Source organism: Hippichthys cyanospilos, chromosome 4, assembly GCF_059441005.1.
Source record: "Hippichthys cyanospilos isolate Australia breed blue-spotted pipefish chromosome 4, RoL_Hcya_1.0, whole genome shotgun sequence".
Lineage (NCBI taxonomy): Eukaryota > Metazoa > Chordata > Actinopteri > Syngnathiformes > Syngnathidae > Hippichthys > Hippichthys cyanospilos.
In genome coordinates, this window is record NC_142372.1 from 11,771,803 (window position 1) to 11,789,959 (window position 18,157).

The 18,157-nt window shown below is 39.0% G+C and overlaps 3 protein-coding genes across 3 annotated transcripts; 2 read left to right on the forward strand and 1 right to left on the reverse strand.

Annotated features, from left to right (window-relative positions):
• On the reverse strand, positions 1-4,855 carry LOC148424607 (lysosomal protective protein). Its single transcript, XM_088412735.1, has 11 exons — positions 4,566-4,855; positions 3,519-3,630; positions 3,308-3,445; positions 3,077-3,235; positions 2,902-2,993; positions 1,695-1,779; positions 1,450-1,596; positions 1,238-1,383; positions 683-845; positions 438-527; positions 1-373 (listed from the first exon to the last, which is right to left on the reverse strand). Exons 1-11 carry the CDS (start codon positions 4,745-4,747, stop codon positions 290-292), a joined length of 1,398 nt encoding a protein of 465 aa, XP_088268861.1. The 5' UTR covers positions 4,748-4,855; the 3' UTR covers positions 1-289.
• Positions 4,856-5,609: 754 nt separating this feature from the next.
• On the forward strand, positions 5,610-11,054 carry LOC148424608 (GPI alpha-1,2-mannosyltransferase 3-like). Its single transcript, XM_088412734.1, has 12 exons — positions 5,610-5,997; positions 7,070-7,193; positions 7,320-7,436; positions 7,509-7,614; positions 7,700-7,830; positions 7,916-8,056; positions 8,129-8,180; positions 8,646-8,857; positions 8,934-8,998; positions 9,844-10,048; positions 10,116-10,293; positions 10,788-11,054. The coding sequence occupies exons 1-12, from the start codon at positions 5,886-5,888 to the stop codon at positions 10,926-10,928; spliced, it is 1,584 nt and encodes a 527-aa protein (XP_088268860.1). The 5' UTR covers positions 5,610-5,885; the 3' UTR covers positions 10,929-11,054.
• A 139-nt stretch (positions 11,055-11,193) lies between these two features.
• Positions 11,194-16,157, forward strand: drc4 (dynein regulatory complex subunit 4). The gene is made up of 11 exons (XM_088412736.1): positions 11,194-11,359; positions 11,461-11,556; positions 12,336-12,533; positions 12,707-12,907; positions 13,050-13,104; positions 13,757-13,962; positions 14,238-14,393; positions 14,465-14,545; positions 14,606-14,803; positions 14,887-14,952; positions 15,057-16,157. Exons 1-11 carry the CDS (start codon positions 11,357-11,359, stop codon positions 15,177-15,179), a joined length of 1,383 nt encoding a protein of 460 aa, XP_088268862.1. The 5' UTR covers positions 11,194-11,356; the 3' UTR covers positions 15,180-16,157.
• Positions 16,158-18,157: the final 2,000 nt, after the last annotated feature.

Below are 18,157 nucleotides of genomic sequence, written 5' to 3' on the forward strand. Positions count from 1 at the left end.
TTTATTTCTACAATCTTTATTAAAAATGCGAGCATCATTATTGACAAGTCACCTGTGCATGACTGAAAAGTGCAAGCTGTGATTGCAGACTCATTCCAACCGTTGAGTGAAGGACACTTATTTTTCTTTGTGGTGTGTCTGAACTGAACCTAGTGGACATTACAGTCAACGCTTAGGTGTGTTCTATAGAATAAAAGAATTGGAATGAATTCCCACGAGTCTTTCCCTAAAAATCCAAATTCCCTGAACATGTAATGAACGTAGTAATCAAAACACAGTCTCCTAAGATTCAATAGGAGCCATTTGTTATGAAGGACTGGAACATGTAAAGAGCCGGACCTGGAGTCCACTGTGGAACCATGTGACCAGCACCCTGGAAACGCAAGTAATTGGTATTTGAAGTATCACACAAATATACTAAATCTATCTTGATTTACCTTTACAGTCAGGAAAGTAACATTTCCGTACTGCTGATAGAAACCTGCAACCTGTTCGTCAAGGTACCAGGGTTGGTACCTAGTAGTGGCCTGGGAACAACATTAAGATGTTAGATTCGTCTATATGAGAGAAAATGTCAAATGATAAATCTTCCAGACTCTCTGTATGTGATTAAAAATGGAATTAATAACAAAAATGAAGTAAAATAAAAAGCAAGGGTTAGTGTTCAATAGTTGCTTATTACCTCTATGCCAAGGTCTTCCACAAACCACTGATCCCCCAGAAAGTTGCAAGCCATGTCTGTGTCTCCGTTGTAGACGAGTGCCCGAAGGCCAAAAGAAAGCAACTTCAGATACACGTCCTTCACTGACGGGTACAGGTTGGTATAACTCTCCCCAACTTTATCACTGCAAACAAGAATTCGTGTTAATTTTAATTAATGCAAGAAAACAAGTGAGTGCAATTTCCCCACTGGATATTTTTTCATATCCGTGAAGTATCTCATTTCCTTCCCAACAGTTTAAAAACTAAATGGCTGGAAACAAGAGAATCCTACAACGGGAAGAACATGTGCTTCTTTTTACTACAACAGAGCAACCAGCAGGAGGCCCCATTAACTACAAAGTAAACTAGCATATTTCATTTCTTTGAGTAAATTAGTATGTAATCATTTTAATTGACAAGAAGTACTGCAATAGAGGTGGATCAATACATTAGCATTAAAACTCAATTTATGTGATTCGCAATTCCACCCCCCCTATGCCACAGGGTTAGGGTTATGTCATAGAGAGCTCGTTACCTGCACAAATCCCATGGTTGCAGCGTATCAGGAATATGCAACGCTTTCCTAACGTCGCCACTGTTGAGCCAGGTGACTTGAGCCGTGCTGTTGATGCAAGGGGGGACCTTGCCCAGAGAGACGGAGAAGGACTGTCCGTCTGAAATCTTCATGCAAGCAGTTTTGTCAACATCCTCTGTTGTTTATCCTGTGTGGTGTAGGACACCACTTACATTGTTGCTGCGTTTGCGGTAGTTCTTGAACAGGTGACTCATGGCCCTCTCATAGGCTGGGTGAAAGCCACCGCGACCCTCGCAATTCAAGTACAGGGCGTACTCGTTAAGACCGCTGTTGTACACGATATTAAAGGCCACGTTGACCTGCAGGGACATCAAGACAGAGCCGGGGGGTGGGCTTGATATCCGTCACTCACCTGTATGGCAAGAAGAACAAGTCGCATGCAGGATCATGTACATACCAGTGTCTGGCATTTCTCGGAGGTGGAGTTGGAGAAGTCACATCTTTCCTTCTCGCAGCAATAATTGTTTAGATCACGCCACAAGCTGCACATAACGCACAATGTTGCAATTAAACGCAGCGGGGAAAATCCTGACAACAGACGCACTGATATCAGGATGGGTGCCCATACTGTATGTCTGTGCTGACTCATAAAACTTATATCCAGTCTAAGGAGTTGTATTGGGGTATTCCTCATCTAGACATTACATTTGGAATCATGTGTTTGTCATAGCTGAACTCTACTGCAGCCAACAGTTCTACACAAATGCAAATTACACCCACAATTAACACATTGAGGGGATACTCTAAATACTAAATGTATTTAACCATTTTCAGAAGTAAAACGTTCATATTTTGTCAGCAGATTTCACATAAAATACCTTTAAAAACAAATTTTCCACCTGCTGTGGACTGAAAATGGCATTTTGTGTTCAAGGATCAGGTAAAAACCAATCTCGTCATAAGTGGCAAAACATGACTTTAACAGTAATTGGAACAGAAAAAAAAAGAATAAAGTTGACTTACTGTAAGTACAGAAAAACTCCTCTACAATGAAACCTGCATGTGCAAAAATATTCCCCAGTGTGGGAAAAAAAAAAAATCCATGCATTGAAGCCTTTCCTTCTTTATTACTTCCAAATACAATGAAAAATCCCTGTTGCATAATATGAAATGCTTTTCTCTGCAGTTGCCTTGCTCTGAAATTCACTATGAAAAAAACAAGCTTGAACCAAGCTTAACGCTTGAGGACAGGATAAAAGTAATGAAGTTGAAAGACATATGGAGCAAAGTAAAATAAATCATGCAAAGAATTCATCTAAGTATGAAAATGAATGCTTATTGTAGATGTGGCAATTTCTTCATTTCTTTCAATGTGGGCTAGTTGGATGGTTTTGTTTTTAACTTCAGTGAGATTATAGATTGCACAACATGCTTTTCATGTTTATATCCGACATAGATTTGCTATAGTGAAAAGTCCCCTGTTGTGAAAAATGTCTGGCTGCAAAAACTATTTCGTTGTAGATGATTTCTACTGTATAGATAACATTTTAACACTTTACTGCTGAAAATGGTCAAATACAGTATATTTGCTATCTATTATCTCGAACCAGTCTAAGAAATATAGTAACTTAAAAAAAAAAAAAAAATTCTAAAATTTAACTTACTCTTCTCCAAAGAGACCATGGTAGTAACCAAAATATATCAAAGTCTGGTCATTTAGTGCGTAGCTGCTGAGACCATTTCCCACCGCAAACCCCTAAAATAAAAATTAACATCCAAAGTTGAAGCAACATACAGTAACTCCTATCATGAAACTGCAATCTAAATTCAGGAACTCACCTTAAATCTGATGTCATTATTTCCTGTAGCAATGCGTAAGCTGAGGGTCGGTACGTAAATCCCACCATAACTTTCTCCGATAATAAAGAAGTCATTCCGGGTGAAGCTCGGAAACTTGGCGAAAAAACTCTGCAGCGCTTTGTAATTGTCCTCGGCAACCTTTGCAGCAGACGTAAAAACGTTATTTCCAGGTTTTACGTGGCAACTCAATCAATCTTTGACTAAACTCACCTGATCGTCATCCGTGGCGTAATCGCCGTCATTGGAGTAGGAGTATCCGACTCCTGCCGGAGATTCTAAATAGAGCACGTTTGCGATCTTGTTCCAGCTGAACGGGTTCTCGTACAAAGTGGCTCCGTCATCTCTTACCTGAGAGGAAATTAACAGATAGTCACTTCAACTGAATGCTTGAGCTACTTGTCCAAAAAGTGGGCATGCTCACATGGAAGGGTCCGTTCTCAGATAGGAATCCATCAAGCGAGCTGCAGCCGGGGCCTCCGTTGAGCCACAATACCAGCGGGTCCTTCACCGGGTCCCTCTGAGAGGTCACAAACCTGCACGAGACCCAACCTCCAATCACTTAAAATTCATTAAAATGCTTTTCCTTCCACCATATTGGAGGCTCGTCAATTAAAGAAAATTACATGTTTTAACTTTTTGTCGAATTTCATTGCGATTTGGGCTGAAAATCATGTATAGTACAATTTGTTTGAGCTGATAAAGAAGTAAAATGGATAATCATACACAACAACAATTATACTGTTTGGTAAACAAATGAGAGCGCGTTAGAATACATATAAAATACATCAATGGTTCATGTCTTATTCATGGTGTTCCCCCATTTGTTGCAGCGGTTACATTCCCCAAAATACCCACAGTAACCGAAATCGGTGAGGTAGAGATTGAATTTTCATTTCCCATTGTTTTTATAGTTCGTTTTGCCTCAGTTTTTCCTTCCCCTTTTGGGAGCTTAGTTAAGGGGAGGTGTCGTCGTGTATTATTGATGTCAGGGTGATGTTATCTCTGACTTCTTTTTTCAAATATGAAGCCCTTAGAGTCGGTGGGGAGTCAGGGCTATACAACTAAATTTTACTTGACTTTTATTTAAAAAAAAAAAAAAAAGAAAAGTAAAATAGATTTTTTTCTCAAAAAAAAGACTGAATTTATTGTTTTATTATTTTTGTTCCATTTTTCAGTTTCTTTTGGTTAAAATGAATACATTAAACCAATATTTTATTTTTCTGGTCCAACTTAAAAGGAAGAAAAATAGCAACTGGACAGCAATGTAATAAACTTCGTAACTACATTTTAGTGGTACAGTAAAGGAACAACTACTGTACATGGCTGTAAGAAGCTTTCTAAGATCATTAATTTTGTGTAAGTGGCTGGAAACAAAAGTCTACAGTAGTACAGTACAGTAATTTTATTTTGGAAAAAAGACCTTAAAAGAATCATAATACAAATGTGTATGTTGAGTGATGAGGCTCACCAATAATGCAGAAACTTGCCGGGTCTGGCCTGGACGTGTCCGGACCACTGACGGAAGTTGGGTTTGAACGTCATGCCGGGTAGGTTCATCACCTCGTCGGGAGCATAATGAGCCCGAGAGCCGAGCTGGAACACGGCTAACACGGATAACAGCAAGCCCAACGAGTGGCCGCCGGCATGCATCGTCCGACCTCGGCGATCGGACGACCGAATAAAACGATAACAGTGCAACGGGGGCTTGACTTTATAGTCTAGCGCGTGACTTCCTTATAAAAGAAGTCACGTGACGGAGCTACTTCGTCACGTGCACTCTTGAAACTACAGTAACCGAAGATGGCAAATGCAATGGGACGAAAATAAGACAGGAAGACAGCATTACACAATACTGTACAAATAAAGGGAAGGAAATACAGAAGACTACTATCAAGAATGAAATTACGGCACACAGGGAGAAGAGGACACTATAATTGTAGGATAGAAAAACATGATACGGGTAAATGTAGAATTATAAAAAGTTAATCATGACTTGGTGTGAATTGTATAAGGTTGAGAACAAATGTTTTATTTCAGGATTTAAAAGAATAAAAACGCAATTTAGTCTTTAAAATGTTGAGACCGGAAAATGGACGGGAAAACATATAAGAGAGAATAGAGATGAAGAGAATAAAAAAACAAGCGAACAAACAAAAACCTACAGTACAATGTAGAATTCAGGTTATTTCTAGCAAGTGTCACCGTGGCCGAGTTGGAGGAGTAATTAAATTATGTAATCTAAAATAATAAGATACATGCGATATTGGGGCAGCCGGAACATTCTTCCGGAAGAGTTTGGGGTTCTCGGGTTCAACCCTAGTAAAGTGCGGGGACTGAAAGATTTCAGTTTAAAGCTCTGTTTCAGTTTATTTATTTTATGTATAGAAACCAAAAATGACAGATGACTGTCACTAAAATTCAGTAGAAATAAGATTGCACATGCCATAACAGTTAGTGGCGGTAATGCACGATTAAGTTCTTTGCCAACCGCCGAGAAACGACCAACGAAGAAGAAACTCCTACAGACACTACAACCAAAATACGCGTACATTAGTCTTTGTGGTTGAACTCTAAATCAATGGCCACTTTCTTAATTGCAACACTTACAAAAAGAGTACGTATATTGTGCGATCTATCAAGGTTAAAAAAAAACTCTGAGTAGATACATTCTGCAGAACCATAAGACTTCCGCCTTCGATTTTCCGGCTAAGCATCGCATTCAAGTCACAATATATTAGACAGCGTATATTATGTCAGCAGGATTGATGCTTAAGGACAATAACCACACATGGAGATTTTGAGACAGCGTTTGAGGTTCGGGACTCAAGAGAAAAATGTCAAACTCAGGAAAAGAAAGTCCTTGCTGTACACAAAGGAGGATGGGGTTTCTTTCAGAACAGGTGAGTGTTTGAGGGTGTTTACTTGTACTTAAAAATTAAAAAAAAAAGTAATCTTGTTTCCCTGCTCAAACAAGAAAGATTTGTCGTAGCCAATTTTTAGGACAGGTTGGTGTTTGAGTGTGTTTTACTTAAAAAAAAAGTCTTTTCTAGTTTCCCCGCTTAAACAAAGTTAATCGTAGCCAAATTTTAGGACAGGTTGGCGTTAAAGGGTGTTTACAAATTAAAAAAAAGTAATTATTCTAGTTTCCCTGCATCAACAAGAAAGTTAATAAGTAGTAGCCACATTATTCCTTTAGAAATATAAGCAACTACCAGGGAAGTTCATTTTTACACTACCTTAATTAAAAAAAAAACACTTAAAATATAGAATTACTTTTCTATAGCAGGTTTTACGGTTGCAGAGTTGACATTGATGGGTAATACATTTAATGTAAGGTCATGAGGAAAAAAAGACCACTTAATTTTCTTTATAATTTTATGTTCATTTTAATACCTTTTACTGGTAAAAACGTATCATGATACTAACAGAAGACAACAGTGAAGAAACTATATCCCCCAAAAATATACATATTAAAAAAAAAAATCCTAAAATCTTTCAAATGAACTTGTGGAATATAATTTTAAAATTATGGATGAAGCCAATGGCCAAATTTGACCAAACCGTTGGAGCTGTGATTAAAATTGTGTTGACAAGGGGAATTTTTTTTCTTCCTTGCTTCTTTCTGTCCCCAATCTTTTCTTTTAAAGAATGAAATACATTAAAATATGAAAAGAAAACAAATTGTGCTTTAAAGCTTGTTTATTTTTTAATCTAGAAAAATGGGGAAAAATGTATAACAAACCAAAATCATTAGATATTTTTTAACTGTTTCATTGTCCAAACACAATGTACTTTGTGTAGAATCAGGCATTTGAAATTAATCAGAAAGTTAAGAAAATTGGATGGTCTAATAATTTTTACTTTTCTGTGCGGCGTGGAGATTTATTGTTGTTTCTAACCCTGTTTTATCCCAACACTGGCTATTGTTGTTTTTCACTCTTGTTTTTAAGTAATTCTTCTCATTCTTTTCAGAAGTGCTGAAAATTGCAGCATTTTCTGTCACGTTCCGTGTTATCAACTGTTTCCTGGTTCAGAGCAGCTTCGTTCCAGATGAGTACTGGCAGTCTGTGGAGGTTGCCCATCACATGGTCTTCAAATATCCTTTTGATTCAATTTATCTTGATCCCATCCACCAAATAGATTGGTTTGTCCTCATTAGGATCTAGAGGCCTGAAATGCATCAAGTTTTTTGGGGAAAACAACAAAACCTTAACAGTGTGACTTATGGGCATCTGACATGGGAATGGAAGGAGGGCATAAGAGGCTTCACCTATCCTCTCGTTTTTGCTGTCATCTATAAGATTCTACACTGGATACATTGTGACTCTGTATATCTTCTGGAAAGTAGTTTGCCATATTTAACCACATTTGGTCCAGATATGATTTGTTATTCAAAATAGTTTTCCCTGCAGATTTGGCTACCTCGCCTGCTTCATGCACTCATCGCAGCATTTGCAGACTTCAAATTCTTCTTTTTTATCAGAGAGTTGGAAGGCCATGAAGCTGCGAAATGGACGGTAAACTAAACTTTTTTTTTTTTTTGCCCCCTCGGGTCGCTCGTTATTTTTGTTGCATGTTGATTGCGTGTCTGTGTGTGTGCAGTTCTTCTGCTATTTGTGCTCATGGTTCACATGGTTCTGCTGCACCAGAACGCTAAGCAACAGTGTGGAGGCCACCATCACTTGCCTAGCTCTGTGCTACTTCCCCCTGCCAGCATCCCAATCACACAGCAGGTCTCCACGATGTTACAAAAGTCTCACTCTAAATGCCATCAGTTCTTGGTTGACACCCTTCTTATTTGTGTTTCCCCCCCTTAAGTAAAAAGTATTTGAGCCTCGTTGCTTTGGCCATCATTGTTCGCCCGACGGCCTTGATTGTTTGGCTTCCGCTGTTGACTTACCACTTCTGGCAGGACCAAAACAAACTGAGGCTAGTGCTTCATGACTACATTCCTATAGGGTTAGTTTGGTTCGATATTCACACCTTCGTGTTTCAGATTTGTGTTTGAAAGTAACATTTTTGTTTTTCAAGGGCTTCCACCATTGCGATTTCTACCATAATTGACTGCATCTTCTATGAAAAGGTAAAACATACATTGAGAAAGTGATGAGGTCTTACATTATCTTACATTCATTACGCAAATGTCAACAATTTTGCCTTCCAAGGAGTCAACAATTACAAGGCATAAGTCAGCAGGGAAAGGCTTCAATTTAACTGTCACCCTGATGTAAGTCAGCAAGACAGTGTCCGATTCAATTTCACTGAATTGTTGAAAGGTCGGCGCACACTGCACAGTGTCAGTCAAGGATCACACAGGCTGCTACAGAAACAGGATGCAAGTGAGGCTGACGAGAAAGTGAGGATTTATAAAGGCAGGGCTTGCTTACATTCACTGGAATGGAGTCAGGTCTGCAGCGCTCTATCGTGTACAATTTTACCATAAGCATTGCTATTTTTTCAGCAGGTACATACAGTAATGAATTGCACTCATGGTTAAGTATTGTTGTAATTTATATCTTTGGTTTATCAGTTTCCTTCCATTATGTAGTGGATCTTCGTGCAGTTCAACTTCTTGAAGCTAAACGTCTTCCACAACGTGGCCGACTTGTATGGCACCCATCCCTGGCACTGGTACCTCACTCTTGGCTTCCCAGTCATAATTGGCCCCCACCTTCCTTTTTTATTCCACGGGTGCTTCCTTGCTTTCAGAAGATACAGAATCCTGCTGGTGGCCACTGCCTGGACCATCGGCATATACAGGTAAAGCCTCCTAATACTCTCAGTCATTCTTCACTCAGATCTACTAATAGTAATTGGTCTCTCAAATTGTTTTCAGTCTGCTTCCTCACAAGGAGTTTCGATTCATCTACCCTGTGCTTTCCTTTTGTATGATCTTCTGTGGTAGGTTCCTTTTACAAGCTTTTCCAACTGTATAAATTCAGTAGACTTACTTGATCCAATCTTTTTGAGATTTGTGACAGTATTCAGGTAAAAAAATACAGTCACTTATCACAGCTTTTTGCTGTTCAGGTGACTGGTTGAAATAAAAATTCGTCCATCCTGCCTGTCACAGACTAGCTCAAAGTAGGGTGTTTTTGAGTTTAGTTTGGCAAAGAATTTTTTTATGGCTTGCCAAATTAGCATCTTTTTTGCTATCTTTAGCTGTGGCTACAGTTGCAGCTTGGTGCTTTGCATTTATGTGGTAGGCTAAACTTGAGCAGATTCTGTGATAAGCAAGTTCTTTCTGAGAAAGAATCACTCTACATTAATTAGATATGCCGTCTGGTATTTTCTTTTGGTGAAATTTATTATTCATCAGACCGACAACTCTCACATGCTCTGCATTTTCACTTATATCCTGAACTCCTCGTTTCTCGGTGAACTACTGAACTTGTCTGCCCACCCACAACAGGAGCCAAAAAACATCGACAGCCGATCAGTCCCACCTTCAGGCAGCGATTGACCTTTGTTTTCCAGCTCCCAGTTACTCCAGCACAAAAGCACAATGCATAAAAGTGAACTCTAATCAAATCACAATATTTCTCTAGTTTTCCTTCCGTGCTCAAAAATACTACTTTTCAAATTGCAATTGAGTTTTAAGTGTTGAAATAATTCATCTTCGTCATGATTTTTGTTTGTTTTATTAATTTTTTTTACACCACAAATATTGGCATTAAGATTATGGATAGATTATTGACATACTTTTCCCGCCCCAATTATATGTTTTTTTGTTTGTGTGAAAATAGGGATATCGTTGGCTCATCGGAAAACATGGCAACGAACATCTGCATGTGGATTATTGGTATCCAACCTGCTGATTGCGCTCTACACTGGCCTCATTCACCAACGTGGCGCTCTGGACGTCATGAGCCACGTCCACGCACTTTGCCACGGTGTTTCGGAGCCGGACATCCTCTTCCTCATGCCTTGCCATTCTACGCCTTACTACAGGTGCCAACTGCGAGATGAGCTATGGACACCTCTAACAGGAGATTAAAAGTCATCTCTCCCTTTGCAGCCACATCCACTGCCCAATAAAGATGGCATTCCTCGAGTGCCCGCCCGATCTTGGCCAAGAGGGCCACGTGGACGAAGCAGATAGATTCTACAATGACCCGCTTCTCTGGCTCCGGAATTCCTTTCCACACAAGCAGTCACTCCCTACTCACTTGGTTCTCTTTGACGTTTTGGAGGAGGTAAAAGTAATTCTATATTTCTCTGAGTGGCTTGTGGAACTATATTTAGCTTTGAGTAATACCACATATAGAACAAAAGGCAGGACTCGAAATGTTTGTACTTCTAGCTACTGTACTCCTTTTGAACATATAAGCATGTTGAACTGTGATATCTATTGATGATTGAACTATTAATGATTCTCTTCTTTCTTTGAAAGATCTTTTTTTTAAAGTATTGTATTTCCTTTTGTAATGTATTTTCATGTTCAATACATCAAATAAAATGTCAGTTAGTGCAACGTTTACCTCGGTGTCACGCAGTACTTGACAACCCTTGTGTTTATTAGATGTCCTACTTGTGAATGGAGTTGACCTACAATTTAAGACAAAGACCTGCAGTGCTAGCACAAAGACCTTAAATTGGATTTTGGGGATATTGTTTAAACGCTCAGTTGGCTTATCTGTGACTTTAAAAGCAGACGTGTTCCTGAATGCTGATGTGTTTTATGTTTTAGGAGATCTCCATGTTTCTGCAGGATAATAACTACAAGAAAACAACAGACGTATTTCACACTCATTTCCCAGAGAGAAAAGTTGGAGGAAGACTTTTTATTTATGAAAGGCACCAAGAACCACGGGGACATTTTGTTGACTGACTGAGTTGCTGACTCAATTAGTGCCTTGTTTACTGTCAAATGTCGTTGTTCATGTTGCTTGCCTCGAAGTCCCCCCCACATTTCATGTCCTCATACTTGTTCAAATAAACACAATTAAACATCCAATTTGAATTTAGTTTTGATCAAATACATTATATATTTGGAGGGAATACTAAGCTATTTTAGATTGATACACCAATAAGGGTAAAATTGTACATTTCATTCAAACGTGATCTTAACGAGACCCCCAAATAATTTACAATCGAATTACAGAACCGTTCAAGATGTCAAGTTACCTCCTTCCAGTTGAGCATCTACTGCCCTCTATTGGCGGCTGTGTCCACCAGAATGCGTATCCTGCTGTCATGGCAACAAATGTTTGAAGCCGCTCCGACTGACTTTCTATTTGCAAACGACATATGTGAACAATGGTGAGCCAAAGTTTGCTTGTCCTTTGTTTGCCTCGACATTTACAGTGATTTAGATGCATGCAAAATAAAAATGATTTGGCTAACATGCTAACTTTGTCCAGCCGCCTAAAAAGAAGGGTTCAGGTAAAAAGACAGCCGAGGTCAAGTCTACTGCACTCATAGATGGACTCACCAAGGACGAGCTTTCCAAGGAGCAGGTCAGCATGAAAACAATACAAAATTGGAGCATTTATACATGCATTCATAAATGCGTTAGAGCATTTTTTTAGACCCATGCAAATACACCCCTTTTTCCCCTCTAGTAAGACACTTCAATGCACAACCCAAGTTAATTACTAGAAAATCTAGTCCACAATAGTAAAATCGCCTTAATACCACCAATCACTGCCTCCCAAAATCTTTCTGCTGTCCAAGTATTTGCGATTATATATTTTGTGTTATCCTAAGTGTAAATAAGATATTTAGTTTAACATTGCATTGCAGAATATAATGTATTAAATTGCAAAGTTCAGCTGTTTTTATCCGTCTGGGGGACATTTTGCCACGTATCAAAATGACACCACAGTAATCTGCTCAGATCGCCAACATCGTTTGGCTAATCTCAGAAATCAGAGGTGTGATTGGTCAGAGTCCTGAGCAATTGTGGTCCTATTTAGATAGTAGTGGCAAAATGGCCGCCCAAAAATGGATTAAAACGAGTGTTGTGCTGTTTAATGGATATTCCTCATAATACAATGTTAATCAAGGTTATGTTTAGATTCTTGTGGGCACATCGAACATATTATTTCAAAGTAAAAAAAAACGTTTTAATAAGACCTCCCCTTTTAAGATGGATGGAAATACCGTAAATGCTCAACAGCTCTGCACGTGTTGAGTCTTACTGCAAACTATACGCCACATTTTGTTGGTAACACTTTGTGAGTTGTGTGACAAAAAAGTTGGTGCTACGACAGTAAAATGGATTTCTTCATTCTAGATGATAGAGCACATTATCCTACTGCGAGAGGAGCTGGACAGAGAGCGGGAAGAGAGAAACTACTTCCAGCTGGAGCGAGATAAGATCAACTCCTTTTGGGACGTGACCAAGAAGCACCTGGAGGAGGCCGTGGCCCAACTGAGAAATGAAGAGAAGCAGATCGAAGAGGATGAGGGGCGCCACCTTCTCGAAATTAAAGTAGGTAACTGCTAATTGTCATACAAGATAATGGAGAAATATTGCTTATCCTTTTATGGATTAACCAGAGTGCATATTGGCTCATGGAAATTCATCAGAATTTTCCCACCCATTTGCAACCATACTCCACTGCAAATTTTCAAATTAAAATCTGCATTTTTCTGTAACACCAGGCCTTTAAGCAGAAAGTGAAGCACCATCTCAGTGAGCATCACAATACCATCTCTGAGCTGGAATCACATCGTGTAACAACTGCTGAGTTGATGGAGAAAGAGCAAACCCAGCTGGAGAACAAGATTCGTAAAAAGACGGAAGCCGTCAAGAATGACATGCACGAGCTCGAGATCGAAAACCTCATCAGGGAGATGGTGCGGGTGAGGACAAAGTCGATTTATCATTTCCAGCAACTGCTATCAATTTAGTGGATAATATACATGTCTCTGAGATTGTTTATTTTTTTCTATGATATCCCCAGAAGTCAGAAAATGCTTGTTTTGATGACGCATGTGTTAACAGAGACACGATGAAGAAGTGGCCAAAATGAAGAAGAGCTGGGAGGATCAACTGGCAGGTAAACCTCTAAACATCCAAAATATATTCCTGTTAAAGTTTTATTTTACTTTTCTGTGAACATTTGCTATTTGCAGGGGGTAATCAGAGATTGACACTGAGTACAAAATGGAGGATTTCTTTTTTTTTTATCATTTGCATTAGTTTTGTCGTAAAAAGCTTGACAGTACTTGAACTAATTTAGTGGTCGTAGTGAGACAGATCTTTTGTAGGCGTGGGGGACATTCTCTCTTCTCATTCTGCCAACTCCACCCTTCTTTATTTTCAAATAACCTTGCAAGCTGTGTCAAAATCTCATTATTTGTATGCTCGGGGCTTTCGACAAAAGGATGGCGGACCACAAATAGTTCCCGGGCCTCAGTTTGGACACCCCCTGCCTTAGACATCCAAGGGCCACCATCAAGCAGTAGTTTTTTTTGTCAAGCTGAAAAGATCATCAATGAATTTCGCTTGACCACAAATCCAGTATTCCACTAGATGGTGCCAAATTAGTACAGTAATTTGCATTTGTCTCAGCAAATAAATGAATAACTAAATAAAGAAGTTATAATAGCCAAGATATTTAAAAGAACAAAGGAATGGCAAAAAAATTTATATATGAAACGTGAATATACAGATGTTAACTTTGTGCCATTATGCACACATTTGAGTAGAAACGGAAGCCCGCTACAAGGAAAAGCTGGAGCTGTTACAACAGGATCTGGTCAACTTGAGGAAAAAGGAGGTCCTCGAGCGAGAGGATCAGTGGAACAGTCACATCAGCGCCCTGATTAGAGACCACCATAAAATATTTGATGAAGCCCTCACTCTCCTCAATCAAACCTTGGAAAGAGATTTGTATCAGAATGATTCATTAAAGGTTAGCACATTCATTTGAAACTATTTCAAACTATTTTCTTGAGTCGGACTGATTCAAATTGCCAGCAATTTTCCAAAGCAGTGGACCCTAACCTTTGTGTGCGTGTGTGTGTGTGTGTGTATGTATATATATATATATATATATATATATATATATATATATATATATATATATATATATATATATATATATATATATATATATATATATATATATATATATATATATATATATATAATAAAAATGCTATTCATATTCATGTTGTTGTTTTTTAGAAACAAATAGAAGATGCAAAGATGAAGCAAAAGGAAAAAGAAAAGAATTTGAGTCACGTTTTACCAGAAAACACACGTCTCAATAAGCTTCTCCTCCACGCCCAGGAGAAAGCTGCCGAAATTCAAAGAAAGATGAAGAACCCCATTCGGATAGAGGTTATATTCTACCATATTCTGCTTGATGTGTGTATATTGCAACCAACCGTTCAATATCTTGCTTTCCACAGGATGCCACTGAAAGAAGAAAAGAAAAGGAACTCAGTGATCAGAAAGAGAAATTCGAGCTACTGAAGCAGAAATTCAACGAGGTAACATTGGTGAAATACAGTCGTGCGTTGATAATCCGCTCAAACTGAATGTGACTCTAGCTTCAACGGGAACGAGACGAGCTGCGCGTGTCCCTCACTCAGCACGTTGACAGTGCTCAGCGGGAAGAGGATGAGAAGAATGCAAAACTGGAAGGGAAAGTGAAGGAAATGACGGACAACTTGGAGATGACACAGGCCAAGCTCTCTGCTGTGCGCTTGGACTCTAACGTGGACCAAGCTGCTCTGAGTGATGCCGAGGTACCCTCTCTTTGTTGCCTGAATCTTATCCACTGAATATTTACGGTGTTTCCATATTGTTCATATTTTTTTTCCTTTCACAGAAATTGATAGACTCCAGCAATAAATCCATCCAGGATTTACAATGGAAGATATCTCAGATTTCCCAGGTTAGCTGACGATTTGCTTGTTTGCCAAAAGTGTTCATACAACAAAAGAAGTAATGCTTGCTTTATATGTTTCCTGTATGTTGAAATGTCTGTTCTTCTGGCAGGCTCGTAAGGACTTACTGCTGAGGTACGAGGCAAAGCAAAGAGCTCTTGGTGTCCCTCTGCAGGAACCTTGTCTGGCTAATTCTTCATTTAGGAATAAACATCGGGTTTTTGAAGAGATTTAGGTCAAATATTTGAATCTGTAACCGCTTATTCTCATCTAGTCTTTTTCTTATACTTTGTTTGTGACTGAAATGGAGAAAAAAATATTCCGGTCCTTGGATCCTACAGAATGTAAAAACACACACAAAACCCGTCTGAGGACCCCTTTGTTGACCTCACTGTGTGTTCTGGGAACGGAAAGGTAATTGTGGGCATAAAATTGTTCAAAATGTCCAATTGACATAGAATAATATGGATTCATGGGTGTGGTCTAGAAATCAGTAATCTTAATCCTTTGTTAAACCAGGGCGGATATTAAGATGTGTACTTTAAAACAATGAAACACCTTTTTCTTAGGAATGCCTCAGCTAGGTTGACCATTTGATAGACTTGCTAATGAATTGCATCTTTGTTGGGGTGTTATACCACTGTTATATTTGAATATAAATGTTGCAACAACGCATATAAACGGAAACTATAGCAATATTCGGTCATATAGTCTTTATCCTCTGCAAAGAATGAATACAATTAGTGCAGTGGTGACGGTCTCCGCAGGCTGTCTTAAACTGCACAACGGAAGAGGTGGCACAGTGGTCTTTCAAACGATGCAAAGTGTGACAAAAAGATGTGTAATTCTTTTGAATTGCATTTAACTGTCATTTCTGTTTGTTGTTATAATGTACATAGAGTACTACTTTTGTCATTAAAACATTTTTTGGCGGTTAATGTATGAATAGTACAGTGTTTTGAGTTGGTTACCGGATGAAGTAAACTCAATCTTAAGTATCCATTGCTGAAATAATGGTCTTGTTTCAATTCCTCACAAAGTGACTTCCTGAGGAATGTGAGTCATAGAATTGCTTTGCTTGTCTGTAAGATGCTGTCAAGATAGATGAACGAGGACACATTATGATTAATAATTTATAACAATAAATTAGTTCATACTTGATCATTTGCCAGGCCTCAGAAATGTAATGTAGCATATTGATTCCTTCATTGTATAAAAATTGTGTCTTTGTATTTCCTTTTAAGAATTTTTCTTTAATAAACAACAAATGAAAATAGTTTTTTCTACAGCAGAACACCAGTATCCACCTTTCTAAATCTACACAGACTGACTTTTAGAAGAAGTCTCACTTGGCCTCTGCAGATGACACCATGTTTTTGTGAAACCACTCTTCCCGACTGACGCGGCGCTTTTCAACGGCCTTGTCTTAGTTTAATCTCGGAGGAAGTGTTGCTCGTTGGATGACGGCAGCCAGAAGTCCTTTGAAGAGACGTCTATTCTTAATGCGTCATAAATACAGTGATGGTTAGGTTGACATCGCTGGGACTTAAAACCTTGGATTGAACCCAAGTATTCCAATCTCAACATCTAGTCGGCAAGTGGAGCACCGGGCGGGGCGGATCCAGTTGCTCATTGTATACACTTGCGGCAAAATGAGCCGTGGCGCATCGAATGATTGCTGTCCCTTTTAGTATTAATAATACAGGAGGAAGTTATTGTCCCAGTGAAACCTAGTATCACGCTATGACAGCAAGCCGGGGGTGAGGGGTCCTCTAAGGTTTCGGGGCCTTGCAGAATTTCAGCCTCAGGGGAGGTGGCTGTTCTTACCTTTGGGCATGGCTCAATTATAACATTGATTCCAAGTGTTGACAAGCTGCTTAGTCCTGCGGGCCCAATACCATTCAAGTCAATACTGCAAACACCCAACAAAGCCAGAGTCCCACAGCGAGAGACGGCTCAAAGGGCTATTAAGTCAGTAGGACACCACTGAACGATAGACAGGGATGGAGGTCTTGGATGTGATTGCATTTCAAAGCTTGGCTCATTTGGTGAACCTTTTAAGGTCGGAACTCAGGAGGCAAAATATTTGTCCAAGTTACCTAACGATGGCAGAGAGTCTCGATCCCCGTTCCCACTTTTTAAGAGACGCGTTTGTCCATGCCCTCTGTGCTCAAACCATGCAATAGATGCAAATTACATCAGTACCAAGTAGGAGGGTTCAAGGAGAGTGAAAGCTAAAGAGGAGAAAGTGGTGATATCACCACAAGATGATGCAACGCACTTGATACTTCAACCGCTGAAATAGTGGAGGGTGAGTCACTTCGTTTCTTTTTGATAATTGCAAATGTTTCAACTTAAAATTCTCTGCTGAATGCGAGAGCTGTATCAGGAAAACAGTTTTTGATTACTTTGTCTCAATGTATTTTAGCAGTAATTCAACACGATTTTCACAGTATAAAATGTATGCTTCAGGTACATATGCCGTACAGAATCTTAAAAGGTTGAATTGAGACAACTGAAAGAGTCATGTCGTACCAAATAAACTCATCTTCCCATAGCCGAGATCATTGATTTTTGGTCTTTTTTCAACTGCTTAAAATATTTTTTGCTGCCAAGTAGACCAAAACCAGTGGATTTTTGGATTATAAACAAATACTTCAAACAGAATGCTGTGCCAACCAAGTCTGATTTACTAGACTAAACTACATTTGTACATCTCTAGACATTTTTTATTTTGCATCTCCAGAACGATAGCTCACGTAACCGAAAATGGCATCACTAATGACAATGCACATCTATATAAAGCTCAACAAAAGCAGACATGTTTTGCAAAGGAGTCACTATCACACAGCTCAGCAATAAGTTGCTTCATGTGCCAATTATTTTGCTCTTAATTAGAAAAGACATTTGTACTGTTCCTTTTACAGCATTAAAAAGCATTACATTAACTTTAGTGATACCTGCAAAAACCTCGTTGAAATCTCACATGTCCCTTGAGGTGCCTTTACATACCCCAAATTTGAGAACCACTGACCTAGATGACGGAAAAGCTCTACTGGAAAATGTGAATCTCAAGTATCTCGAGTGTCAGTTTTTGGATTTCTGCATGGTTTTGAAGTAAAATAAGTTTGGGAATGATTTTAAAAAATACGTAGTAAGTCTTTGAAGATCATTTCTGAGACCATGCAAAGATAAAGCACTATGACTATTGTG

Excerpts from the sequence above, each read along its gene's own strand:
- LOC148424607 (XM_088412735.1), bottom strand. The coding sequence starts at position 4,747 with ATGCATGCCGGCGGCCACTCGTTGGGCTTGCTGTTATCCGTGTTAGCC. Across the intron at positions 3,236-3,307 it reads ACGCCACGGATGACGATCAG|GTTGCCGAGGACAATTACAA; the intron begins GTGAGTTTAGTC and ends TCTGCTGCAAAG. Across the intron at positions 1,780-2,901 it reads CATGGTCTCTTTGGAGAAGA|CTTGTGGCGTGATCTAAACA; the intron begins GTAAGTTAAATT and ends CGTTATGTGCAG.
- LOC148424608 (XM_088412734.1), top strand. The coding sequence starts at position 5,886 with ATGGAGATTTTGAGACAGCGTTTGAGGTTCGGGACTCAAGAGAAAAAT. Across the intron at positions 7,437-7,508 it reads TGTGACTCTGTATATCTTCT|GATTTGGCTACCTCGCCTGC; the intron begins GGAAAGTAGTTT and ends GTTTTCCCTGCA. Across the intron at positions 10,294-10,787 it reads TCTTTGACGTTTTGGAGGAG|GAGATCTCCATGTTTCTGCA; the intron begins GTAAAAGTAATT and ends TTTATGTTTTAG.
- drc4 (XM_088412736.1), top strand. Across the intron at positions 12,534-12,706 it reads GCCACCTTCTCGAAATTAAA|GCCTTTAAGCAGAAAGTGAA; the intron begins GTAGGTAACTGC and ends CTGTAACACCAG. Across the intron at positions 14,953-15,056 it reads AGATATCTCAGATTTCCCAG|GCTCGTAAGGACTTACTGCT; the intron begins GTTAGCTGACGA and ends TTCTTCTGGCAG.